General features: G+C 43.5%; 1 protein-coding gene across 15 annotated transcripts in view; it reads left to right on the forward strand.

Annotated features, from left to right (window-relative positions):
• The window catches only part of SH3PXD2A (SH3 and PX domains 2A), a 249,449-nt gene extending 223,125 nt beyond the window's left edge, over positions 1-26,324 (forward strand). For 13 of the 15 annotated variants that reach the window (XM_053389297.1, XM_053389302.1, XM_053389299.1 and 10 more), the window contains 7 exons: positions 1,075-1,188; positions 2,782-2,865; positions 13,852-13,969; positions 19,700-20,034; positions 21,681-21,730; positions 23,393-23,512; positions 23,660-26,324. In XM_053389297.1, the coding sequence (XP_053245272.1) occupies positions 1,075-1,188; positions 2,782-2,865; positions 13,852-13,969; positions 19,700-20,034; positions 21,681-21,730; positions 23,393-23,512; positions 23,660-25,546 (2,708 nt within the window). In that variant the 3' untranslated portion in view covers positions 25,547-26,324. The remainder of the gene's footprint in view (positions 1-1,074; positions 1,189-2,781; positions 2,866-13,851; positions 13,970-19,699; positions 20,035-21,680; positions 21,731-23,392; positions 23,513-23,659) is intronic. The other 2 variants (XM_053389300.1, XM_053389306.1) reach the window with 1 other exon arrangement.
• Positions 26,325-27,972: the final 1,648 nt, after the last annotated feature.

Consider the following 27,972-nt stretch of genomic DNA (forward strand, 5'->3'; position numbering starts at 1 on the left):
GTCCAGGGGAGTTCCATGGCATTTGGACACAATTATCTGGGGCTACAAAAGCTATTCGAAGTGTGTGGAGTCATTTTAATAAAGGAAATTTGTGCAACCTGTCTGATTTTTACCAGGAAAACAGAACATTTTTGTGCCTACATTGGCAATTAGGTGATTTTATTTCCACCAGCAATATGCCGACTTCTATACAAAAATTGCAGTTCTTGCAGTTCCTACTTCATGGAAAAGGCGAGCAAAAAGTTTCCCTCCCCCCCCCCCTTTCAAGACTCATCTCCTCCTGCTGTATACTTATAAAATGTTTGGCATCGAGCCCCAACTCGGAACCCTTTAATGCTGGATAGCACAGCAAGGGAAGCCTTGGGCAGGGCAGGAGGAAGACAGAAAATGACATTTTAATTTCTTCCCCACCACCACATACACCTCTGTTAGTCCTGCTGTGCTCCCCATCCTGCTATGGAGGTTCTTATTCCAGGGTGGCTGGAGTCTTGAACAGGAGTACAACTCTTAAATGGCATTCAGACAGCACTTTACTCTGTTTTCCTGGTGTTTCCTTCCCTGATCATTTACATGCTCATTCACACATCTGGAAATCTAGCATAAGTTTAGCACTCATTTCTGCGTTAATTGCTTCCAGGGGAAAAAAACCAATTTTCCAATCCCATTAACCCAGGTAAATGCAGGAGTTTTGTGCTGTAATTTTCCTGTAGTTTGCATGGATCACGCCATGTGACAAAATTTGGGTGGAATTCCAGCATACAGTTCTTTTCCTCCATTATCATGGGCGAATGACAGGGGAACAGAAACATGCATGTCCGCTATTGTATCACACCACACGCAGCAGTGTGAATGAAATTTAGCAAGACATAGTGTTATATTGATCAAAAAGCCACAATTCCATAATGATACAGTAAAAGGAATACAGTGTAAAGGGAACTTCAGAAACGGTGCATTATAATATAGTGCTAGCATTATAACCAGGATGACTAACACACTGGTTTTGAAGAATTTGAAATTGTTAGGGGACGGTGATTCTGCAGTGAATTAACTCTTATTCTTTCCTTACCCTCACAGGTTGGTGGTTTGTAAGTACCTCGGAAGAGCAGGGCTGGGTCCCTGCCACTTACCTGGAATCCCAAAGTGGAATTAGAGATGATTCTGAAATTAACATGTCCAAAGGAGGGGAAGGTAAGAAACAGCTGTAATTGATCTGGGTGAGGAATTATAATTAAAACCCACCTTTACCCTATATACCCTATAGGAATAAGCATAGCTATCTCAAAGACCAGCACAAAGGCTAGTAGGTTACCCATTGACAGTTATGCCATTTGAGGGGAAGAATAAATGCCTTCCTAGGCTACCTTGATCTGGTAGGAAAAGAGGTTATAGATTTATTTATTTATTTATTTATTTATCCCCCCCCCCGCCCATCTGTTTGGGTTTCTCCAGCCACTCTGGACGGCTTACAGCATATCATAGAAGTAACACTTGTATGGGTTGTGGCATTATTCTAAAGCATAATAAAATATTTTCTAAAAATGCTGATTCTTTTGTGTTTATAATGATGCTGGGTTTCTAGAAATTGTGGTCTAGACACGTGTGGTTTGTATACAATAACACACCCATGTTCTTCCATAAGAGATTTAACACAGCTATTTGAGTTGTTTTTTTCAGCTTATCTTGAATCTTTCATAGACCACAGTGGGGGAGAGGAGTTTATATAATCTATGAAATTGTTTTCATAATATATATTTTTCCCGATGTATGCGAATAGTATATTATATAGTTGATATTATTCTGGTTTTGTCCCAGTTTGCAAGTCTTTTTGTCTAAGATGCTATCAGAATCTGCGTACAGCAAAAGGTGTTGCCATTAACTGCCCTATTTTGCTTAGTGCTGACCAAGTCTATCCTCTCCCATCACAGTATTTTGTTCCCCTTTTAGTGTTAACTTTTTGTCATATTCCATTATATGTACATCTTTATCCAACTCATAAATAACTGCACAGAGGATGCTGTCCCAAAACAGAGTTGTGCATGACATTAAGGCTCCCTTCAGCCTTAGTGCAGAGGAATGGTAGAGTGTAGGTTGCACCAGAGGAAAAGTTCATATCCACAAATGAGAGTTACAGTTGGGGTGCACTTGTAGCATCTTTACTCAGGACAGACATGGGGAACCCATTGCCCTACTCATGTTTTTGGATATCTTTTATCATTGGCTATGCTGGCTGGGGCTGATGGGAGCAAGCCAATGGTGTAATTGGTGTACATCGGATTGTAGAGGCCTCTTTAAAGGTTCCATCCTGCATGGTACAGATTTGGACCTCCCCTCTGCACGTACAGAGTCATCTAAGGAACAGGCTCCAACTTTGGCAAAGGCTCTGAATGTTCCTGTGCCACAAAGATGTCATAAAAAAATGCTCCAAACACCCTGCATTCTAAGCAAAGGTGCTGTGATATTATTGATGTCTATTTCTTAAGACTTCCCAAAATTCTGGATACATACAACCCATTACTGTTATTATTTAGTATGATTTTATGTCCACTAAACGAAGAACCATGAGAAAGCCTGTTTGTGCCTGGGCCTCAGGTAGTTTCTTATTTTATCACTTCTTGTAAACTAATCCGAATGTATTATTACATCTCATCCTCGCTAACACAAGACTAGTCCTTATTGTTACCATGTTTTACGTTGAGTTTGGTCCCCACCCCACCCACCCACCCATCACATTTTATTTTTCTTTCTTTCCTTTTTTATGTTCTCATCCATTTTCCAAAATAGTTTCTAAGAGACGCAAGGCACACCTGAGACGCCTGGACCGGCGATGGACACTGGGAGGGATGGTCAACAGGCAGCAGAGTCGAGGTGAATAACTTCTGGGACATGGTCCTTTGAAGGATGTACATGCTGGTGGCTGCTGCTGCTTCTCTTGCCATTCAACATTGCTACAGATTGCTGGCGGGTGTATTGCATTTTATTGGGTCTTGTCTTCTCTGCGGTAGAAACAAGCCTGCTTGCAGCAAAATTAGATGGCATTTAGGTGTGCTACCTGCTGAGCATGTTCAGATGGGAGCCAATAGCAAAAATCAGCTCCGCAGACACTATATGCTTTCACAAGCAACTCTTCACATCTTTTAATCTGTGCACCACTTCTGAAGGTCCTTAAGGTGACCGAAAAAGGGAAGGCAGGAAAAGGCCAATTTGATCAGTTTTTGTATTTGATGTAAATATGGCTCTTTCATTCTTGATTATTTTCTGTGGGTAGTTATTGTGACCATGGGGAGGGAAGGGAATGTACCTAAAACCTAAAGTAAGTAGGTTGATAGTGTGAGCCAAGAAATTAAGTTCATAGTTGAGAATGGTTGTGCAAAGGAATGTTTTAGAAATCTGTTTAAAGAGGGTGTTGACTGTAGCCCCTAATAGTGTCTTGAAGGTTGAGGATTAGGTTGGTGGATGAAGTTAAACCATGAAATTAAATTCTTCCTCCCCCTGCCAATGCCATATCCCACCCTCGCTCCTGCCCCCCACTGCAGAGCTCAGAGTTGGTAGCCAACCCTGATCCATTGACCGGTATGTAGCATAGTAGTAATAATAGTAATAGTAATCATATTTATTAGTACCCTTCTCGTCTGACTGGGTTGCCGCAGCCACTCTGGGTAGCTTCCAACAGAATGTAAAAATACAATGAAACATCAAACATTAAAAGCTTCCCATGAAGGGTGGGGGCAGAACCTGAGCACTGCAAATAATGCTACATGCTTCCTGTTGCAGACTACCAGAACAGCAGTATACTTCTACCAAATGACACAGGAGGCTGTCACGGCATGTGTCAGTGGTTCTGCTGCATATAAATACAACGGGACGATAACACCAAGCTGGGCATTTCATGCATGTGAAAGTAGTTGTGTACTCTTCATATGGCATAGCACACATGTAGGGGAACATACTGTTTCCTACACAAAAGAGAGATCCTTGTAATGACTTTTGCCTTTCCTGACTCTAAGCCACTTCTTACTGGAAACGTTTACAAAAACTGTAAACCTTCCTGGGAACATCTGATGCTCCTGATTTACAGCCTGTTGGGAAGAACGCTGCCCTGTTCATTTGCCAGAGCTGGGCTGCACATAAAGAGAGGAGAGTGAGGCCTAGGGATGTGGTGAAATCTCCTTAATTCTTTCTGAGAATCGTGAAATTTGTAGGCCACTCCTTGGGTCTTACACTATCCCTTGGGAAGGTGGCCATCTCAGAGACTGCACATTTTTCAGGCTTGAAATTACTGATTTACTATCATTTGGAGCGCCAGTTGCCATAAGAACTTCTCTGAACTGGTAGTAAACAAGGCTTCCCAAACCTGGTGCCTCCAGACATTTTGGCCTAGCAAGCTGATTGGAGTTGTAGTTCAAGGCACCGGGTTGTGAGAGACTGTTAGTGGGGATTTGTCTTATGTGAAAATGCTCTAAAACTTAACATTATTAGATTATCTCTGTTCTCAGGCATGGAGTGACTTTGTCCTGAAAGAGGTTATTTGAACAAGGGGGTTCAGAGGAGGCAAAGGGAGATGGCGTGAAAGAGACTGCTGACTGAAGGGAAAGTATTTTTATGGAGAATTCTTCCGTGGTTTGGAAGATTTTGAGCTATTGCATGTTGCTTAGGAGCCTTAATTAGATAATTCCCCAGACTGCATGCCTCTGCTCCCAGTGTTTCAAAGTTGGATCAGGTCACACAGTGATGTCCCACAGCTGATACACAGACACAAATTAAATGTTTGGGATAGCTTTCCCTGCCTCAGGCCTTAGGAACGTAATAAGGCATCCTATGCTGAGCAGACCATGTACCTCAGTGTAGTCTACACTGACTGGCAGAAGCTTTCCAGGATTTCAGGCAGGGTTCTATCCTAGCCTTACTAGGGATTTCAGGGATTGAACCTGGGATCTTCTGCATGCAATGCTGATGCCCTGTCACTGAGCTGTGGCCCTTCCTGTGTCACAGAAGGTGACTGGAAATTGTGTGACAGTTCTACTTGCATCTCACCTCAGTCTCAAGAAACTGAAAGGTGTATCTTATACAGATATTATAATTATAGTGGTACCTCGGGTTACAGGCGCTTTAGGTTACAGACTCCGCTAACCCAGAAATAGTACCTTGGGTTAAGAACAGAAATTGCGCAGTGGCGGCGGCAGCAGGCCCCACTAGCTAAAGTGGTACCTCAGGTTAAGAACAGTTTCAGGTTAAGAATGAACCTCCAGAACGAATTAAGTTCTTAAACCGAGGTACCACCGTATTAGAATTTACCGTATTTTTTGCACCATAACACTCACTTTTTTCCTCCTAGAAAGTAAGGGGAAATGTCTGTGCATGTTATGGAGGGAATGCCTACGGGTGGCATGCCTACGGATTTTCCTCCTCTAAAAACTACGTGCGTGTTATAGTCAGGTGCGTGTTATAGAGTGAAAAATACGGTATATACCGCCCTATACCCAGAGGCCTCAGGGCAGTTTCCAAAACAAAATATAAAACCACAAAATATATAATCAAAATAAGAGCAGCCCAATAACCTCTCTCCCCCCCCAAAAAAAACACATTTTAAAAGGACATAGGATGTCAATCAAATCAACCAAAGGCCTGGTTAAAAAGGAATGTTTCTGCCTGGCACGTAAAGGTGTATAATGAAGGCGGCAGGCAAACTTCCCTGGGGAGAGCATTCCACAGGTGGGGAGCCACCTCCGAGACCAGCTCTGTCAGCTCAGCCAGGGAGACTGCTGGGCAGCAAGGTGGGCGGTAAACCTGCAGAATCCCTAATCTGTCCCAATTGCCCAGTGCCAGGAACACACACTCTAGATTCCTGCCCCCCAACTGGGCAGAGAGCCTGGAGAGAGAGAATCTCTATAGACCACAGCAACTCCCCCTCCCCAATCCTCAAATCTGGCCTGAAGCTGCACTGAGTACCCAGGTGGGCACAACTGGGTGAGATTGATTCCACCCTGTTCACCCCCTCAAGTTTCAGTGATACATGCCAGATCAGCCTCCTCATCCATAATCAGATCATGGATCAGATCAGGGAAGAGGGGAGAGAGTCATTTGCTTCCTTTCTAAGGCAATTCCAATCCACACTTCACAAGTAAGTACGCAAAGCGGGAACACAACTGTCCTCTCATTTTTCATATGTGGATATCAAATAAAACTGCACACAAAAATATGTGTTAGAAGAAATGTGTACAAAACTGCATATGAATGCTTGTGCAGTTTTTAAAATTGAAAAAAAAATGAGAAAAGGAAAAAAAGCAGAAAACATCCATCCCTTGAGCTTGTAGATAACTATTTTCATTTGCCATTCAGTTCAGATATGTGGAAACACAAGGAGTTTCAACCAAGTTTTACTCAAGAGTAGAACCATTGAAATAAATGAACGTGCCTAAGTTTTGCCAATTAATTTCAATGGGTCTACTCTCAGTAAAACTTAGCTGATTACCATGCAAGCCGTTTTTCTCAAAGAGTTACCTTTGCTGGTAAAACATCCGTCAAGAAAGGGCTGTTTTTAATTGCTTCTCTTGCATTGAGAAAACCACCACCAAGACATTTGTATCAAGCAACCACAAATTGAAAGATCTTCCTCCATGTTTCTGGAAGGCTCAAAAGTTGTTAATCCTGTTCAATGAGAAATTGCTTGATCCCTGCAAAAGAAGTTGTGTTGAAGCAGAATGTGGCAACTTACAGAAGCCACATGGCAGCTGTTTTGTGAGTGCACAACGTCTCAGACATGCAGATTTAAGAAAGAGAAAAATTGAACTTGGCTAACTTTGGCACAATCCCTGGAACACTGTCTGGAGGGAGTAGTAATCTCGTAGGTTTCAATGGTATTATACAGCAGTAGTGTGTCAGAGTAAGTAATCCGTAGGTGGCATAGTTGTGCGTGTTTGTGTCTTCTAACAACCAGAGATCTTTCTAACACAAAGGATGGTTGGACTTTAACATTAATTGAAGTGAGGAAACTGACCTCGCTTGCACTGGTTTGTGCACTGTCTTGAAATAGCTTTATTTTCCACAGCTTCTTCTAAAAAAGATGATTAACCTAGAAATATAGTATGCAATGTTTAAAAACAGGGGCAAGAAACATCACATGGGAGAGAATATTGATTGTGATAGTCCACTAACTTATTTCATTTGAAAGAAGTGATCTCTTTTGCCTTCACACCAAAATATCAAACAAGAAATGGCTCACAAAACTTAAGAGACCACATATTGTCCACTTTAGGTTTTTCTGAAAACTGAATTGTATACTATGTTACTTGGACCCCTTTTAAACCCTCCTTGGTCAGCTGGATACAACACTAGTCATTCTTCTGAATGATAACATTTCATTGCTGTTTCCCATAAATGCCGACTTGCATACATTTGATATTGTAATTTTTTCTACGGTTAGCCTCAGCTGAAGACTGTCGCAAATTGCTTTTGGGGTTACAAGCAGACCCATGCTCAAAGGAGTGCCAGCTTAATTTATAAACTGTGTGTGTGTGCATTTGTGTGTGTGTGTGTTTGTGGTCTCCCTTTTTCCACCACTGTAAGGAAACCAAATGAGTGTAATTTGGGAAATGCTATAATATTTTGCTGCGAAAGCACTCTGCAAAGGGAAACTTTAATGATAGCTTCCTGTTGCAGCACAGAAGGCTTAAAAATAGCACAGCAAAACAAATCTATAACCAGGGCTCTAATATCTGTAGGGGTTTAATCTGACAACACTCTTTTTCTCCTTCGTTCTTCTTCTGCCTTACTTTTCTCATCTTAAATGAACAAATAAAATATTTCAGAAAGACCCATGTTCAACTTTGGATGGCTTTACACCCCCAAAAAACCCCAACAAAAAATAATAGCAACCCTTTGGAAAGTAGAGTCTGTAATGGGCAAAGCTTCAGCTGCTTGACGTTTGCAAATTTGGCTTCAAAACTGAGCCTTATTAGAAATGTCTGAATCTTTTGCAGAACCTGTAAACGCAGCAGTCCCCCTTTGACATTTGTCAGCTGGGTGTGTTCATTGCATAGAATTAAACATCATAACTTGAGCATTTCCTGGGTGAAAGAGATGCACGGATTGTGTTTCATACATTCCAGGGACAGGAAGCACAAGGCATTAATACTTCTACTGCTTCTTCATTGGTGGTGTTTCCAAAGTTTTCATTCATTTTATGCAATACAGTGGTACCCCGCAAGACGAACGCCTCGGAAGACGAAAAACTCGCTAGACGAAGGAGTTTTTCGTTTTCTTAGCCGCTTCGCAAGACGCATTTCCCTATGGGCTTGCTTCGCAAAACGAAGCTTGCCCCGCAAGCTCCGGGGATAGCGGGGAAGCGCAGCGCGTCTTCCCCGCTGTCCCCGGACCTCTTTTGAAGCAAGGGGCGGCGGGGAGAAGATCACTTCTCCCCGTTGCCAGCCCCGCAATCTCCGGGGACAGAGGGGAAGGCGCGCGCGCCTTCCCCTCTGTCCCCGGACCCCTTTTGAACCAAGGGGCGGCAACGGGGAGAAGCAATTCTCCCCGCTGCCCCTTCCCTTGCTTTAAAACAGGTCCGGGGACAGAGGGGAAGGCGCGCGGCGCTTCCCCTCTGTCCCCGGACGGTCTCCATAGGAACGCATTGATTGATTTTCAATGCATTCCTATGGGAAACCGTGCTTCACAAGACGAAAAACTTGCAAGAAGAAAAAAGTTGCGGAACGAATTAATTTCGTCTTGCGAGGCACCACTGTACTTACACTCTCATTTGCCTCAATAAAAGCAGAGGTGCTATTTCTTGGAACTGTTGCAGCAGGAGCCTTTTAAAGAAAGAAGAAAGAAAGAAGCTTTAATGTGCAAGATGCACAAAGCAGAGCTTTGATTGCGTAGTGATGTCACCCCCTTTATGACTCTTAAATCATAAATATGTGGGTTTAGATGTTAGTTTATTGTCTCATTATGATAGTCACAGTGGGATACTTTTTCAGCATGTTTTAGCTATGAGGGGGTGTAGCTGAGGTTTCTGAAGTCACTTGCTAGCCTGTGCTTATTGCATTATCTAAAGTCAAGTGTAAATCTCATTGAAATCCTTTGCCTAGCAGTTTAATATTTTCACCTCCAAAGCCTTAAAATAATATGGCTGTTAACGAGTCCCCTTAGGTGGGCTCTGAGCAGTTGAAGACCTGTAGAAAGATAAGGAATTGTTGCATGATTCTGAAACTGAGTTAACAAACAGAAAGATATGGCTGCATACTGTTTTCCCAGCAATTCAAAGTTAGGCCCATACCATAGTATGGTGGTAGCTGCTTGCACATGGATTTGGCAGGCACCATTCCATGGTGCAGCTGCCATAACAGTGCAGGAAATGATAGGGCAAAGTACCTGCACAGATCAGTTTCATCCACAGCCACTGTACTACTATAACATATATGGGCTTAAAATATAGACCTTTTCTAATGGCATATTTACACTTTCAACCAATAAAACACTTTTAACTGTCATGGCTTCCTCTAAAATACATGTGGGTGGGCACCTAGACACTCTCTGGGCCCCAGAGGGCCCCATCCACTTTTGCTGCTGATCAGCCATTCACCTTTCCTGTAGTTTCAAGGTGATCAAGGGGACAGGGTTCAAGAGAGGTGTGTGTTTGTGTTTAAGAGTGAGATGGAGTAAAGGCAGTGCTGTTTTCCTAGAAAAAGGTGCTTGAACTTGCCACAAACACCTCCCTTGTTCTTAGAATGGCAATGGGACCCATCTGAGTTCTGGCTGGAAAAAAGCCCTGAGTAAAGGCAAAGCTGGTTCTGCCCACCTCAAGGTCTGGTCCTTTCCTCTGCCACCTATTGCCCTTGTGGTTAAAAAGCTTTCTCCCCACTGCACTGAAGAATCTTAGGAAATATAGTTTAATTGGGGTGTGACAATGATCTTAGACAGTTTCTATCCCCCTGCCGTTAGCACAAAAGAGGGCATAACTACACCAGTTCAGCTCTGTGGTTCAGCTATCCCTTAAAAGTCTGAGTTCTTGGTGATGACTGCGTCTCCCCACAAAGGAATGCAATTTCTCCTATTGTGTGATGTAGTTTGTTTGCTTTTTGTTTTTGATGGCTCAGCATGTCCTAAGTGTGATAAAGAGTCCAAAAGCAGTACTGTAATCCTAATGAAACAAGGCTGTGGTTTTGTTGGTGTGTGTTGCAGTCGTGTCCCTTGCCAACATCTCCAGAAAACAAAAAATGAAGTATGGCTCTCTCTGCAGAGGCTTTCAAGTTTTCTCAGTGCCAGTTGAGCCACAAGCTAATGCTGATAACAGCATATTCAGATTGAATGTCATCAGCATCCAGAGCAGGGAGCAAAAATGGCCCTGTTGAATTGCTGTTATCTCCTCTGCCTGCCTTCTTAAATGTGTGTGTAAAACTTCATAGCTGGCCAATAAGATTTTTAGAACTCCTCAAGCTACATCCAGTCCTTAAGTTGAACTGATGATGCCACACTATAATTCAGACCTACTGCTGTGCAAGTTAGGGAGGAATTTCAGCCATTCAGTTGTACGATTGGAAATCAATTATACACGTGTCAGTGTGTTTTCACACAGACTACTGTTGATGCAACTGAACTCCAACCCAGATAGTTACCATAATGTGTGAACTGCCCTGGGATCTTGGGAATTCTGGCAAACAACCTTATCTTACATTATATTCTGGACACCAGCCTTCAATTAACTGATAAAGTGGGATCAGTCTGCACCAGATAGCAGGGAGCCTTTTTCTTTCTGTTTAAAAGTACTGCTCTTACCTTTTGCTGTTGTCTCCACCCCTTCTATCTGTATTGACTTCCTGGGGATCTGAAACTCTGCCTACATCTAGGATCCTTTCTCCCCTCCCCTCTGTTTCTGCAATTCCAAGTGTATAGTTAGGCTGACAGCATAAATGGCTATCTTATCTGCCAATAAAATCATTGCATTTGCATGAGAAGCATTTTCACCACTATCTTGGTTAAAGTGGTATGTCTGTGATGAGAATCCTGGACTAATATACTGCAGTCAATATATTGCTTTGGATAAACTCCCCTTGCTCCTGAACATCAAATAGCAGGATATGGGTATCCAGACTCCCATGTGGGGTTGGGTAGGGAGACTTTAACAGAATGGCACAAGCAACTACCCAGTGATAAGCAATGCAACCCCATCTCTTCCATTCTGTGAACAATTTAAACATTTACTTACTTTTTTTGAAACAGAATATTTCCCTACTGTAATCCTCAAGCACAAGAGAGTTCCTGCATTGTGGAGAATAGCAACAAGACTCCCTATCACCTCCCCAAACACACATAAAGAAATAGTGCATCATTTTGTGATCATTCCCCCTCTCTTTAGTCTCTGGATTCTGTATGCTGCTCACAGGATAGCTGTCTGGGGCTGCCGTTCAGATTAAAAAACACACCACCCTGCTATGTCTCAGTCTGGAAAATAAATGAAAGATTATGAAACTGGTACTGGACAGGAGAGTAGTGTGAATGTTACACCAACTATAAAATTAGAGGAGGAGTTGACTTTAGTGTGGAAAAGTCATTGATTGGTGAGTCTTTTACATGATCCCAAGAGGTCTTCCAAATTCACTGAAATGTCAATTTGAAACTTTGCTTATGTAATTAGCTAGCATCCTAATATGCAGATGAGAGTCTCTAGGTACTTTGGAGGCATTTTCTTCTCCTGACTCTTGTTTTGGAAGGAGGTGGTTGTGGCTTGAGTTGGGGAGCTTGTGGCCCTGCAGATGCTGTTGACTACAACTCCCATCAGTGAGTGCTAGCTGGGGCTGATGAGAGTTGGGACTCTAATCACATCTGGAGTGCCCCCAACTGTGACCTAGTGTAGAGTTGGGTAAAGTTCATAGCAAGTGCACAGTTAGCTAAAATGCTTTGTGATTCCATGGCTTTGCAAAGACTTAATAACCTGTGGTGGGTGGATAAAACGGGACTTCTAGCACTGAATTACCGTATTTTTCGCTCGATAACACGCACCTGACCATAACACGCACATAGTTTTTAGAGGAGGAAAACAAGAAAAAAAAATTCTGAATGAAACAGTGGATGTATCATTTTTGTGCTTCATGCTGCGGCCACAGACATGTGATTTGACGGTGAGTTTGGGGTAGCCCAATGCAAAGATCCTGAGGATCCATGTGGATCTGTGCTTTGTAACCACGTTTTTGCACCATTGCAGCCCCAGGCAACAGTGGGTGCGTGATTTTTTTGGTGCAGGCTGTAGCCATGGACATGCTATGTGATCTGATGGTGAATTTGGGGTGACCCAATGCAAAGATCCTGAGGATCCATGTGGATCTGTGCTTTGTAACCACGTTTTTGCACCATTGCAGCCCCAGGCAACAGTGGGTGCGTGATTTTTTTGGTGCAGGCTGTAGCCATGGACATGCTATGTGATCTGATGGTGAATTTGGGGTGACCCAATACAAAGATCCTGAGGATCCATGTGGATCCATGCTTTGTAACCACGTTTTTGTACCATTGCAGCCCCAGGCAACAGTGGGTGCGTGGTTTTTTTGGTGCAGGCTGTAGCCATGGACATGCTATGTGATCTGATGGTGAATTTGGGGTGACCCAATGCAAAGATCCTGAGGATCCATGTGGATCCGTGCTTTGTAACCATGTTTTTGCACCATTGCAGCCCTGTTTTTGCATCAGATCATTGCTATGTGATCTGATGGTGAATTTGGGGTGACTCAATGCAAAGATCCTGAGGATCCATGTGGATCCGTGATTGGAACCACGTTTTAAGTAGGGAGGGAAGGAAAAACATAGAAGCGACAAGGAGAGGGGTGTGCAGAGAAGCAGCTGGCTAAGAATGCAGGAGAGGGGTTTTACCGGAGGGAGGAAAGGAAGGCAAAAGTCCCCCCCCCCACAAGCCAGCCAGCTCTCTCTCTCTCCCCCCCCCCCCAACCTGCATGTTGCCTTCGAGTCCCAGACGCACGGAAAGGAATTGCCTGGAGGGGAGGGGTTTTCTCTGCTCTTTGTTCCGTTTGAGCAAACACAGTAAGGAAACAGAAGCGGGTGGGCAGTAAGACCCTGAGGCAGAATGCAGGAAAGCAGCAACTTCCTCCTTTCCTCCCTTCTCCGGACGATTTGATATTTGCCTGATTTATGCCTTCACTCGCGCTTGTCAGCTCCAGGGACCACACATTCGCTCAATAACACGCACAGACATTTTCCCTTACTTTTTAGGAGAAAAAATCTCCGTGTAATAGAGGGAAAAATACGGTAACGATGTTGATTTTTTAAGAAGATACTTAGAAAGTGACACTTGCCTTTCTCTTGGGAGCACTGAGGTTTGGAGTGGAGTTAGGGGAGGTACAATATGATCTAATCATGAAAAAAACAAATACTGGCAGCTTGGTGGTGCAAACTTGTATTATTTCTAGGAGTGTGAAGATGATAGGTCAGTCCATTCCTTCGAGCTGGAGTAGTATTGGTCCCACTCCAGCTTCAGCATTCAGATTCCAGTAATGCAATGTTTAACATAACCATGTGTGTGCTAAATGGAGCCAGCTGGAGCAAGTTCCTCCAGTGATGCTTTGCTACTCTGGCAGAGAGCTTGATTTTTGTCAATACCATATGTAGGAGATGGGGGAGACCCCTCCTCAGGGACCCTGTCTCATTTGTTGGCATTGACGGCGCAGGGCGGTGGCGAGGAGCTGATACAGGCATGCTTAGCTAATAGGTACAGGGCCTCACAAGCAAGACTCCACCTCTGCAATGCTGCCACATTTTAATTGCTGCAAAATCATTTTGAATAGCAATCAGGAAAGAGCAACAGCTGGGGCCAGTTTTGATCTTAACTGATGTTGCCCTCTCTTTCTTTGCTAGAAGAGAAATATGTCACAATCCAGTCATACACCAGCCAGGGGAAGGATGAAATCGGGTTTGACAAAGGAGTCACTGTGGAGGTCATTCAGAAGAACCTGGAAGGATGGTGGTACATAAGGTAAAGGTTTAATTAAATCATTCTGGTGTTGGCAGGCCTTTTGCTTACTAGCCTAGTGAACACAGCATCTCACAATCTAAGAAAGGACCTCAGCATATTGAAAACAAAAATGCTGGTCAAGTTGTACAAAGCTACTTAAAATTATATTGAATATGTAGTTAAAATAATGAAGTACAATATATAGAAACGGGTGCGGGGAGGAAAAAGGCTTCTGGGGGATATGTGTGTCCTTCAAGTTGGAAAAAAATCCAAATCTTCTCTTGTGGGTGGTTGTTCTCTTCATTAATGATTGAGGTGAGCAGCTAGGGTCTCCCAGTTTGCAATCCTATGGACATTTTCCTTTGAGTAAGACCTACTGAGCACTGTGGGACAAGTTGCATGGGATTAATGTCGGCAGGTGTGATGTTTGATAACTTTGGAAAGTTGTTACCGTTGTGTGTGTGCGTCACTGCAACACAAGTTATATGACAGCAACAGCTCAAATACTTGTTAATATGTGTTGGTCAATGAATGACCTTGTTTTGCTTTTGTGTTTGTTTATTTGCAAAAATAGCTGATAGACTATTTTAGAAGAAATGCTTTAGGGGAGTCATGAGGAAGCAGTGGTGTGTTAGGTCTCTGTGGTGCTACACTTTGGCCTGTAAAGCAGGTATCCCTTTAACCGCGGGGGGCAGGGAGCAGTCTAATTTTCTCTTCTGGTGCCCTTAAACAGCTAATTTCAAGCATAAACTGGATTTTCTTTTTTTTTAAAAGAAAACCTGGCGCAGGTCCAGAAACATTAAATGCCACGTAAGCAGTATGTCTTTGCAGTGCTCAGCATAATAGACTCCTGTTGCTTGGTGATAGGAGAGGGATGAAAGATGCAATGTGTATAAAGCCATTCAAGTTTAACTGCTGCAGTCAGATAAATATTGGAAGCAAATCCTAATGAATTTAATGGGGCTCCCTTTCATGTAAGAGGGCAAAGGATTGTAGTAATTGAAAGAATGGTTGGACAAAGGTACAGGTTTCCTAAAGAAGGTGTGGAATTCTGCTCCTTGTGTGGCTTTATAAACAAGTGTCAAAAGGAGGGTACAAACCTGTGGATCCTGACACATTATAAGGAGTTCTTTTGGGTAACTCTGGTGATCCCACCCCACCCTGGGATACTATGAACCTACCCCTTATTGCTCACTTCCTTTTGCATGTGGAACATATATTTTTCATAGGTTGTCATTTGCTTTGTAGTCTGGCCATCTTTAAGGCACTGGAGCTATGAATAATGGAACCACACAGAGTTCTATGTGTTCTATAAACATGTTCGCTGTTGCATCTTCCTGATTAACTCTCCCATCAATAACAAATGAAAGCCGATAGAAGGGGAGAAGATTTCCAACGTGATGAGCAGGGAATAGCTGGCCCATTGTCAGCTCTGCATTCTTCCCTTTTTAAATCATCCATGGGACTTTAATCCAAAGCCAAGGGTTCAGGAGCAGAGTGCACAGTTCTTTGCAGAAGGAGGAACAATATCACAAACTCCCCCTGATGTTATTGCTGAACTCCCTTTTTGTTTTTAAAATATTTTTTCTGGTCACTGCCAGCCTTCCTTTTATCTTTAGGTCTGCAGGGGCCTAGAATCTCTTGCAGTCTTCAGTATTTTCATTGAAGAGGGAGACCAAAGCCTCTAATTTTTAGCAGTGTTTACATTTTGTGCAAATGGGGAAGGCATAAATGAAAGCAGGCTAGAGCCCCTGCCCCTGGCTCAGCTTCCCTGCCTCCTGGTGTTGACTGTTTGGGATTATTTTGTAGTTGGATGAAGGCACCTTGCATGCCAGAGACTCTTCTCATTCTGCACATGCAGAGAAAAGCTATCTTTGCTGATGCATGCTCACGGAGATTCAGTCTAGGCTGAAGCCAAACTAGAAGGCCTTTAAAAAGCCTAGGAAGTATTCATCCTTATGTAGCAGAGGAAGCTTGGGGAGCACCCCTACTGTGCACGGCAAGACGATCTCCGTTGTGCGTGTTTAGATGGGATCCACTACAATGCTATGGTTAACAGACCTGATTTTCCTAGACAGTGGATAGCTGACCAGAAGCTGCAGACTTCATTGCCAATATATCTACCTAAGGCATGGCAGCCTTCCACGGAAGAGTGTGGTTTTGGTCCACAATAACAAGAGTCCTTGCATATGAAACAGGGATTTCCTAATTTGCTTTCTCTTCCTCCTCTCTTATGAATCGAGTTGAAGGCAAGAATGAATGAAAGACAAGATATAGTGCTTAGGCTGGTTCTGAACTGTGGTTAAGAATGTCATGCTTGTAACAGCAGCATCAGAACAGTAGATGCAGTCCACTTGAAAAATGCCCCCATCTAAATCCATAGGATGTAGGTGCATGTTGGTGCACATACTTGGGCCCTCTGACTCTCAGGGGGCCCTAATAATGAAGGTGATGGGGAAATGCACTGAAAAGTGTAGGGTGACCGAATGATTAATGGAAAGGTTTATAAACAACGCTGCAAGCAAATCAGAATAAATGCTCAACAAACCAAAGTGGGACTATTACAGTTAACAGAACTTTTGCCACACACAAAAATGCTTGCAAGAATGCATAATCGTAATGACGTATGTGTCACAAGAATAAGATAAGCACTAATAATTAGGTAATCCACGTTAAAGTCTTTAACGTTCGCCTCCTTAAATAATAGTTTCCAAAATACATGGTTCTGTACTGATTCTTACTCCCCCCTCCCCTGCTTTTCCCTTCCTGGTTTCCTTCCCTCTGGAGTAATTCCAGTATTCTGGAGCTGGAAAGCAGATGTTAACAGGGAAGAAAACGCTCAGACAAATGGAGGCCTCTCCCCGCCCCTTTTCTCCCGCCCCCCAGTGTTGTTACAGTTTGGATGCTAACTTTTCATTCAGCATTTAAAAAACTTTTTTGGAATTGCAGTGTAGCCGCTTCTATATATTACCACCTTCTTGTTGCATTCCACTCTCCAGTGCATCTGAGTGTTGTCCTCCCTCCTCTGCTCCATTTTCCTTTACAGTATTATGAATGTTGAGAAGGTTCACAAGTGGTTACTGTTCTAACCCTAAACTCTTAATTGAACTGTTGTCTTCCACAACTATGGGAAACTGTGCAAGCAAATAGCCTGCCAGATAATGTGCTTAATGCAACTCATGGGGGATGAGAATGCAACTCATGGTGGACGCCAACTCATGGGGGACGAGAATCAGGGGGCGTCTGCTTCTCCTGCTGTTGCTGTGCAAGGGAAAGAGGTCTGAAGCACATACACACCCACCCAGCTAGTGGTGGCAGGAGGAGGAGTGGCCTGCCATTGAAGCTGCGCTGCTGCTGTATTCAACTCTGCCCCTGGCTTCTCCTGATGTCCCGTCCCCCCATTGCCCTTGAAAGCTGGCACCTCTGGCTTAATGAAATGACTGCACCCTATTTAAAAGTGGGGGTTATAACTATTACTGTTACAGGGAGAAAGAGCAAGAAACTGCTTCGGTGGATGAACCTTGATACTTGCTACAAGATCTTGTTTGGCTTTCAATTTTGCTGCAATTCTTTGATCACATAGAGTGGAACAAGTTCCTGGGTCAGTCTTAGGGTTGTGCCATGCAAGGGAACTAGTACATCTATGCAATCTGAACGTAAGAGTATAAGCACATAAGAATAACCCTCCTGGATCAGGCCAGTGGCCCTTATAGTCCAGCATGCTGTTCTCACAGTGGCCAACTAGGTGCCCATGGGAAGCCCACAAGCAGGACCTAAGCGCAGTAGCATTCTTCCCTCCTGCAGTTTGCAGCAACTGGCGTTCAGAAGCATACTGCATCCAACTGTGCAGACACAGTATAGACATTATGGCTCGCAGCACTGATAAACTTATACCCTATGAATTTGCTGCTACCCAATTTTGACAAAGCCAGTGTCCTTTTTATCTTGCTCAGAACTCCTGTGCCTCCTTGCATAGGCATATGAGAGTTAATCGTGGAGTTTGTCCTTAGATGCAACTAACTCCAAGCACTTTTCTATTTTTTGTGCTGAGCTAGGCTTCTACGTTGTGATTACACATATGTAAAGCTCCTAGGAGCAGGATTGTTTGGGGGTAGCTGGATCTTTTGTGCCTGGCCCCCAATCATCTGCCCCTATTGCAATGCTGTTTTAAACTAAGGTTACCAGACGTCCCCGTTTCCCGGGGACAGTCCCCGGATTTACAAATCAGTCCCCATACAAAATCCATTGAAGTTGAAAAGTGTCCCCGGATTCATTGAAAAAAAATCTGGTAACCTTATTTTAAACTGTTTGGCCTCAAGGCCACTACTCTGATTTGCTTATCTTTCTGCAAATCACATTTTTCTTCCTTTAAAGCTGATGTGGGAAGATGCCTGCAGAGCTTCAGAATTAAATCTGAGCTGCTGCATTGGCTCTACATGGCTGTGATCCAGTGAGGCTCAGGGGAGGAGCCTCAGCCATGGGGTGTGCCTAACTTGATGACAAGGGTGGGGGGAGAGTGGTCAATGAATCTTGTATTAATAGTCACTGTGTTAATCAAAGGCTTTGTTTTTCTCCCCTGCTGTGCTCTTTCAGACTCCCAAAGGGAGGGGAGAGAATTAAGAGTGCACTCATTTGACTAACCAATCACATTGCTGTCCTCCTCTCAGAGTTGTTGAGCAAGTAAAAGTATGAGGCATTTGAAGAAAAGAATCTCATGTTAAGCCTTTTTTCTTCCTGTAGGCAGTTTCTCACTTCCACAAGTTCTATTTTCTCTCAGCCCCTAGTCCTGAAAGCTTTGCTCACCGGCAGTGAAGTGATCCCATTGCTCACTGCTGCCATTGGAGGGCTGCAAGGGGACTGCCCATGACAGTTGTAGAGTGTGGTGGAAGTGGCTTTCCCATGCTGCTCCCATGCTCAGTTATCCAGAATGGAAGTGGCCAAACCTGGACTGCATGCCAGTAACAGCCTCAAGACTTTTTCTCCCATGTCTTTTGAGAAAGACATCTTTTGGGTGTCTTCTGTGTTTGAGAGACCTGGAATTGTGAGTACTCTTTAACTAAAGCTGCTAGAAAAGCAAAAGGGGAAGGAAGAATATTGCAGAGGAGTAGGTTATATTTCTGCCACTAAGCCCATGGCATTTGTAACTCCATCTGGTTTTAAGTCCTTGTGAGCCCTGATTCAAAGTAAACTTTATTATTGGGTTAGCTCTCCCAATGCGGGGGGTGCTTCCAGATGGGCATCAGTGTTCCCCTTGCACGCTCCCCGCCTTTAAATGTCCACATGAAATTGTTGGCATAAAAGTGCCAACCCACCCCCCATTTTTCCATTTCCAGGTAATATCCCCAAGTCTAAAAATCCCTTCTCTAACTACCCATTTAGTGATATCTCAATGACCTCTTTGCAAATTAAGGACTGCCTGGAAGCATCCAGGATCCAGGGACTATTGGGTTTTGTATTTCCAAAGTAGGATTCTTGGAGCACACTTACCAGTTGCTTTGCAGCTAGGGCTGATGGGATTTGGAGTTTAACCGTAGCTAGAGGACCACAGGCTTATAATCTCTGCTTCATTTCAGTATTGCAGCACTGACCGGCAACTGTGTGGTTATAGTCACTTTCCATTAGTAGGTTTTTTCTGCATGTATTTTAAGGTGTGCATGGGGATTCTAATCCTGTTCCTGTACATCATCCTGCAACAACATGTCAGATTTTGAGGCACAGAAAACTGAATATATTTGCGTTTTCTATTTCTAGGTATTTAGGCAAAGAGGGCTGGGCCCCAGCCTCGTACCTGAAAAAAGCAAAAGATGACCTTCCATCAAGGAAAAAGAACTTGACGGGGCCAGTGGAAATTATAGGAAACATCATGGAGATCAGCAACCTGTTGAATAAGAAATCCTCTAGTGACAAGGAAACCCAGTCAGAAATTGAAACAGCAGAATCCCACATCACCAAGAAGGAAATAAGCTTGCCCATCTTATGCAATGATTCTAATGGCAATGCCATGATGACTCAAGACAAACAGATTTCAAAATTGGCACAGGGTTCTCCAGCCATAGCACGGATTGCACCACAAAGAGCTCAAATAAGTAAGGCCATAGTAGACTCCTAGCTGCTTATTTACTGCTGGGGCAGGTTGGAAGGGTCAACAATGTCTGATGGATTAAGGAAAATACTAGTTGAGAGCAGCTTCCTCAGCCCGGTTCTTCAGATGTTTAGGGGACTACATCTCCCATCAGCCCCAGCCAGCATGGCCCAGTGATCAAGGGTGATGGGTGGTGCTTTTACCTTGGGCCCTCAAAAGTTGTTGGACTCCAACTCCCATCATCCACAGTCATCTTGCCAAATGGTCAGGAATGATGGAAATCCAACAACATATGGGGACCCCAGCTCATTCTTAAATCTAGAAAATGGGTGAATTTAAAGTTATATGATTATACCAATTAAGCCATTAAAAACTATGATTGAAACGAGAGGTTTGTGAAAATGGAGTTGGCACAAGAAATATACAAAGGAGGAGGGAGGATAGATAGATGAATGCATATGACAGCAAGTCTTGCAGGGCAGAGTGGAATATTAATATGGAGTGCAGGCTACACCTGGCTTGGCCCCTTGGCTGATGTTTGTCTGCAAAAAGTCTGACAACCACCAGTCTGTGATTGGTTGCTATGATCCTGAATGTGACATGATTCCTGCATAGACTCATCTTTTGGGAAGACATCTGACGCCCCCTTCTGGTGAACTGCTCCTAAAAGTCTAGATTTCTATATTAGCACAAGGGTTTTTCAGTTGTTCACATCTAGAGTGATTGAACAGACATAAAGAGGGGGCATGGAATCATGGCAGCAAGCTCTGCTTCAGTGCAGTCACTTGAAGGTCAGAACAGAGCCCACAGAAGTATAATCCTGTCAGGGTTCCAAAAGCCATGGAGAGAGTCATCTGTATTTACAGCTCTGTTTTCATAGGCTCCATACAGTTCTTACTTGAAGGTGTGCAGAATGGAGACAGGGACCATATGGTGATTTTGTCCCCCTCTCTGCATGCAAAGATCACATGAAAGGAGCTCCATTGTTGTGAATAGCCATGCCATCTTTCTGGGCATCATAAAAAACAAGACAAAATTCCCATACTATGTTGGCTTAACTCCAAAAACCCACTGGTTTTATTTTGACTTATTTGCACCTTGCCCCCACCATCAGTTCCATCCAACATAATTTGGCAAGATTAAAATAATCAGGTGTTTTAATTATTCTTCTCCCATGTCTCAGATAAAGCAGATCAGTTCTGGCTTCAGCACATAATAACCCTTTTGGGGTGGGGGCAGGTGAAGACCTTATCATTTGTCTAGACCCCTTAGAGCTTGTAGACAAGCCTTTGCCAACCTGGTGCCCTCCAGTTGTTTTGGACCCCAACTCCCATCAGCCCCAGCCAGCACAAGTTGTAATCTAAAACATCTGGAGCTTGTGGGAGTCTTGGAGAGTTGTCAGTCCTGTTTTTATGCTGACTTTGCTGCTCTGTTGGTTTCCATAAGTATGTTATTTGTATTTTGTTTAAAAACATAAGGTGCCCAGGAAGGCTTTGTGTCTTAAAAAATGTTATTAAATTATTGTAACAAATAAATTATTTTATTTTTCTTGGACACGTTAATTTTTATTTTAATTGCTGGCAGAACATTGAAGCTTGGATGTGCATGTGTCTGTTCTGTTTAAATATGGAATATTTCTTCTCTCCTTAGGTTCTCCAAATCTAAGAACCAGACCTCCCCCAAGAAGAGAATCTAGTTTGGTGAGTGCCAATTTCTATTATACTTCCAATGGCGCTTGCAAATATTTAACTTTGCACAAATGCAACACCTCTTAATCTGTTGCACTCAGGTCCCAGTGGAACAGGAAGAAAGAAAGTGGGAAGAGTTACCCTCTTTTGTTTTCCCAGTTGTGCACATACTACTTTTACATTGTCTTTGGCCACATCCACGCCAAACATTTAAAGCACTATGATACCATTCTAAATGGTCATTGCTTCTCCCAAAAAATCATGGGAAGTGTAGTTTTATACGGGTACTGAGAGTTATTAGGAGGCCCCTATTCCCTTCACAGAACTACAGTTTCCAGAGTTTCTGGGTAGAATGATAGATTGTTAAACCACTCTCAGAATTGTAGCTCTTTGAGGGGATCTCCAAAAACTCTCAGCACCCTTAAAAACTTCAGCTCCCAAGATTCTTGGGGGGGGGGGGGAGAAGTGGCTTTTAAAAAGTGATATCTGAGTACCTTAAATATATGTTGTGGATGTAGCCTTGTCAAAACAACTTGTCAAAAATTGTTTGGAGCTATTAGTGATCCATGAACTACAGCTGTATTACAGAACTGAGTTTTATTCCATCCCCCCACATACTCCTGTCTCTTCATTTTGAGTTGTACCATACATAGGTTATAGTGTGCATATGTACGTGCAAGCTTCCACTTCTTTAATGTACTAGACCAAGTTTGTCCTTAAAATACCTATTTTCCTGCCACACCCACCTCTATCAAATGCAGGCCTGGATTTGCTCATTCCAGTGGCATGCCATTTTGTAAAGCATTTAATCTAGACAAATATAAACTGTCCGATGAAGAAAGGCTCTTCATCCTGTTTCTCTCATCTGCCCTTTTTCCCCTTCACAAAAAAGGTGGGAGAAGAAATATACACTGTCAAAATGGTTTAAGCAATAGTTAAAAGGTTGGGTTGAATAGAGATTCTTTTATTGTGTGTATTTGAATGTTTTCTCTGCGTTCTACCTCCCTCAGGTCTTATAATCTTGCTTGAGTGATTATAACTATTACTGAGGTGAACCCTCAGTGTTGTCCTTAATGTAAAAAAAAACACCCCAAAACCTAGCCACCTCTCCTGTAGGATTTCTACTATGAAGCAATTTCCACTTAATATTTTTCAGTTGTTCAAGGCTTGTGAGTTTTAAGCTCCTGTGCATCCATCCACATTATCCAGTCATTTAAAAACAGGGAATGGAGATGGCAGCACAGCGGGTCTTCCTGCTTCAAGGGTTTTCGTCTTCTTCCCATTCCGTAGGAAGTGGAAATCTCACTAATGTATTTGAATTGAGGAAGTTTAAACTGACTGAGAGTTGCGTCACTGGACTGGTAACACCCATTCCCCTTGATTGGCCACCAGGTTTAAGGGATAGCTGGACTACAGTTCCCATTATCCTTGGTGATCGGCCATGTCAGTGGTTCTGATGGAAATTGTAGTCCAGCAATATCTGGAGGGCCACATCCTAGCTACCCCCTGATAAAAGCTTATGAGCTTTTAATATCTGGGCTGACATTTATTCATCTCACTTCCTTGCTTAAAATGCAAGCAGCTTTCTTAAAACAAAACCTTAATTTTTCCTATTTCCCTCTGCACCCTATTGCCACTTTTAACTACTCTCCTTATCCCTTTTTCTCACTGCAGGGCTTCCAGCTGCCTAAACCTCCTGAGCCACCATCAGTGGAAGTTGAATACTACACCATTGCAGAGTTCCAGTCTTGTATCTCTGATGGGATCAGCTTTCATGGGGGACAAAAGGCGGAGGTAAGCCTAGAAAGGGAAACAAGCTAATGAGTGATGCGTAGCTGCTAAACCTTAGGCAGAAATGAGACGGTAGCATAGATAAAAAATAATGTGCTATAGTTTTGTCCTTTTCCTCCCAAACTAATCTCTATGTTAATCCCTCTCTAGGTTATTGACAAGAATTCTGGTGGCTGGTGGTATGTGCAGATTGGTGAAAAGGAAGGCTGGGCTCCAGCATCATACATTGACAAAAGGAAGAAGCCAAATTTAAACAGGCGAACAAGTACTTTGACCAGACCCAAAGTTCCTCCCCCAGCACCTCCCAATAAATCAAAAGACTCTGAAGAAGGAACAGTTGCTGGAACCATATCTTCAGGAGATGCCCAGGAAAAGCAAAAGTATGAGGAGCCAGAGTATGATGTGCCTGCCTTTGGGGCTGACTCTGAGTCTGAGCTGAGCCAAGGGGAAGATGGCAGCTTGGAGAGAGGCATGTTCCATCTACTCAAGCCTTCCCCTGTGTCATCCCTCCAAAGGGCAAAATTCCGAGTTGGAGAGTCATCTGAAGATGTAGCACATGAAGAGGAGACCATCTATGAAAATGAAGGCTTCAGGCCATACATCGAAGATGCTCTGTCAAGCAAAGAATCTAGTGGGGACTCTGATTCTCAAAGAAGTTCATCACTGTCTCTGATCCAAAGAAATTCTCCGTGTTCTGTTTCTCCCAAGTCTTCCCTCCTGAAGCCCCAAAGCGACAAGAGCATTCAGCCAAACCTTGGGAAGCCGCACTACCCCCGGAATGAGGAGACAAAGCCAAGGTCCGCTTCAGACGTTGGTTTAAGTAGCATGCCCAAAACTGGCCTAAAGAGGGATACTGGGGAGGCAGTGTCTAGCAGGGCAAAACCAATGGTGAGACCAAAACCTTTCCTGAACAAAGCAGACTCCCAAAGCCAAGAAAGGATGGACATCAGCACTTTACGTCACCAGCTGAGACCAACTGGACAGCTGAGAGGCGGGCTTAAAGGTTCAAGAAGTGAAGAGTCTGAAAGTCCACCTCGGACAGCTTCTGGAAACCCAGAAGAGTCATTCAGAAGAAGCTCTGCAGATCTCATTCCCACTCATTCCCATGCCATATTCTACTCCAGCCAGCCAAACAAGGCAGAGAATGAAAACAACTCCTCAAAATGTATCTATGTAACTACTGATTCTTACCAGAAAGTTCAAGATTCTGAGATCAGCTTCCCAGCAGGGATAACAGTGGAAGTTCTGGAAAAGCAAACAAGTGGGTGGTGGTATTTGAGATATGGAGACACAGAAGGCTGGGCTCCTTCTCACTATCTGGTACTGTCTGATAACCAACAACGGGAAACCAGTTTGAATGAGGCTAACATCTCAGTGACCAAGAACAGAAGGAATGAAAACAAATCCAACAGCTTGGAGAAGATAGAGAAGAAGGTCCAAGCACTCAACACCATCAACCAGAGCAAGAGAGCAACACCTCCCATTCCCAGTAAACCACCTGGTGGCTTTTCTAAAACATCTGGGTCTGTCAAATTGCGGAATGGGGTCAGGCAACTAGCAGTGAGGCCACAGTCAGTGTTTGTCTCCCCACCACCCAAGGATAATAACTTGCCTTGTTCCCTGCGTAGGAATGAGTCTCTTACTGCCACAGACCACCTGAGGGCAGTACGCCGCAACTCTTCTTTCAATGCTGCCCAACCTCAGACTAGTGATTCTAAGATAAAGCACACTGATCGGCTGGGTTCTGAGGGGTCTGAGACAAGTTCCTACGTACCTTCTGAGCGCAATGGAATCCCAGTGTCCACAGTCAGGCCCAAGCCCATTGAAAAATCCCAGTTCATTCACAATAACCTTAAGGATATCTACATCTCCATTGCAGATTATGAGGGGGACGAAGAAACTGCTGGATTTCAGGAAGGTGTCTGCATGGAGGTCCTGGAAAGGAACCCAAATGGTTGGTGGTACTGTCAGATCATGGATGGAGGAAAACCTTTTAAAGGCTGGGTGCCCTCGAATTATTTGGAGAAAAAGAATTAGAGTCTTTAAATTCCATTATTTATACTTTTATACTGTGTACATACGGAAGGAAGGGGGGAAATACAATGATTTTATTCCCTTTTTATTCTATCTAATATACAAGGGACTGTTGATCTGACCTTTGCTATGACCAGCCAGTCTGCCGTCTTTGAGGGTGTTTGAAGGAATTGGCTTGTTCAGCAAATATCAAAGAAAAAGGCAGCTGGAACTAATGGCATTCTCTTTCTGTTTTGGTGAAGACTTTCATAATTTTGAGTGCAACGTGGTTCATTATTCCACCATCCTGGTTGTCATAAAAGGAAACCAAATGTGTGCCTTTCACAGTATAGTTTGGACCTGTGCATCCACTTGCGAATGGTGGGGAGTTTGGTGCCAACCTGGACATGTTAAAAAAATTAGCTTGTTCATTTCTTCCACATGGAGTGTTTCCAAGCTGTGGATGAGTCTCCACCACCAGCGAGATATCTTTGAATCAGCAGAGCAAGTGGGGAAACTCAAGAAATCCAGTGTTGGCCCTTGGCTATCACATTCTTGTCTCCAGATTGAAGACTTGGAGCTTTTTCACTGTGCATTGCTAGTACCTGACATTAAGTGCATATTGTCAGTTTCCCCCAATGGCATCGGTCATACTTCTGTCCTGTGGTGATCTCTGTGTCAACTGTTTGGGGAAGGGGTCAAGTTTTTTTTACTATTATTATTGGAATTAGATGTGTAGTCAAACTTTAATGTGGTTCCTAGGTGTTTGTATGCACACTAAAAATCATGTGTTTGCAACACACCTCTTGTGCAAACTTATTGGTCTCAAAATTTAATGTTTTATTTTGAGGTTCTTCTGAACAACCAATATTGAAAGTACTTTGAAGGGGTTTGTCACATACTTTGCTATCCAGAGCCCCATATTGGACTATGAAGCAGCAAAGTTTCATCTGAATGCAGGGAATATCAGTTGTCTGTAGCTTAAAAGGGGAATCTGCAGTTCCACAAAGCCCCATTTGCTGGCTCATGGACCATCATGGGTTTGGCTCCTTGGCCATCCATAAGCCTTTGCTAGAGGGAAAGGGATTTCTCAAGAACTCTTCCCTTCCTCTTCATTTTGCCCAGGTCAGAATTACCAGGCTTGCTTCCACCAGTGCTTCTGCACAGCTCCTTAAGTTGTGCATGCACTCTGCTCCCATCCCAAAGCCCCATAAGGCTTCAGCTCTTGTGGCCGCACAGTGGCCTCCTGTGGCTTGAAAACCAGGCCAATGAGTCATGTAACACAGTGGTGATGGCTTCTCCAGAGCCATCTGCATGGCTCCACCTGCCAAAGTAAGTGAGTTGACCCTGAGTGGAGGGGATTTGCTTCCACATAATGGGCCTTTGTTTTGCAGGGGCTTTCCATTATTTCCTATGAAGGGAAGCATTTATTCATGTTCACAGGGATTGGATCTCTCTCTATTGTGCATGATGTAAAAACATTACCTTGCCAGTAGAAGACAGTGAGGGGTTACTTTTATGTAAGGAGTATCAGGGATACCTTGAAGCCACTGCATCACAGTCAATTGCCCACTCCAGGTGCTACTTGAGGTGCAGGAGTGTCTATATGTAAACATGGAGCTTCTCCGTTTCCATGCTCTTCCGCATGCCTTTCATTGATAGAGGAGTGATACCCCGTGTGCATCCTCATTGCACATGGTCAGAATCATCCTCATGTGGAAATGAGGCGGACAGTGCCAGTGCAGGAATTGTGCATGCATGTCAGAACGCTCAAAGTGCTTAAGACCAAGAATACTGGGAGTAACAAATTGCATGTGGCAATGCCTCAAATAAAAACATAGCAAGGAGACCCATACAGTTTGTATTTAAGTGTTGTTTCCAGATTTGAATGCCCAGAGAAGCATCTGTGTTTACAAAGTTGGGGCAGGGAAGAAAGAAAAAAGCCATGCATTTTACTGTCTGCACAATTGTTTTTAATTTGTATATTTGTGGGATGATTTTTATTTTTGAACCATCTCTGTCCTAAACTTTTTATTTCCCCCTTTTTAAGAGCAAGCAGTAGGAATCACTCTTCTGTTGTATTCACTTGGACATTACTTTGTGTTGGGAGAGAAGCACCTGATACTTTCAAAACCTGCAAAGCAATTGAATGAGAACACTATTGAGTGGAGAATGTACCTGTTCAAGCACCTGCTCACCTGCACACATGGGCAGTCTCTCCATTTCTGTTTCCACCCCCCACCATTGATATTTATAATCATGAAACTTCAAAGATAGAACATTTGTGGGAGAGCATGGAAAAAATGAAAAGCCACGGGGGGGGGGGAAGGCTTGGGTGCAAAGTGTATCCCCCTCCCCGTGGCCTCAAACACCAGCCCTTAAATAAACTTTATAATTGTAAAAAAGGAAACACCGGAAGGCCTTTGCTTAAGAATACCGACTCTCAGATG

The sequence above is a fragment of the Podarcis raffonei genome, chromosome 5 (assembly GCF_027172205.1).
Source record: "Podarcis raffonei isolate rPodRaf1 chromosome 5, rPodRaf1.pri, whole genome shotgun sequence".
Lineage (NCBI taxonomy): Eukaryota > Metazoa > Chordata > Lepidosauria > Squamata > Lacertidae > Podarcis > Podarcis raffonei.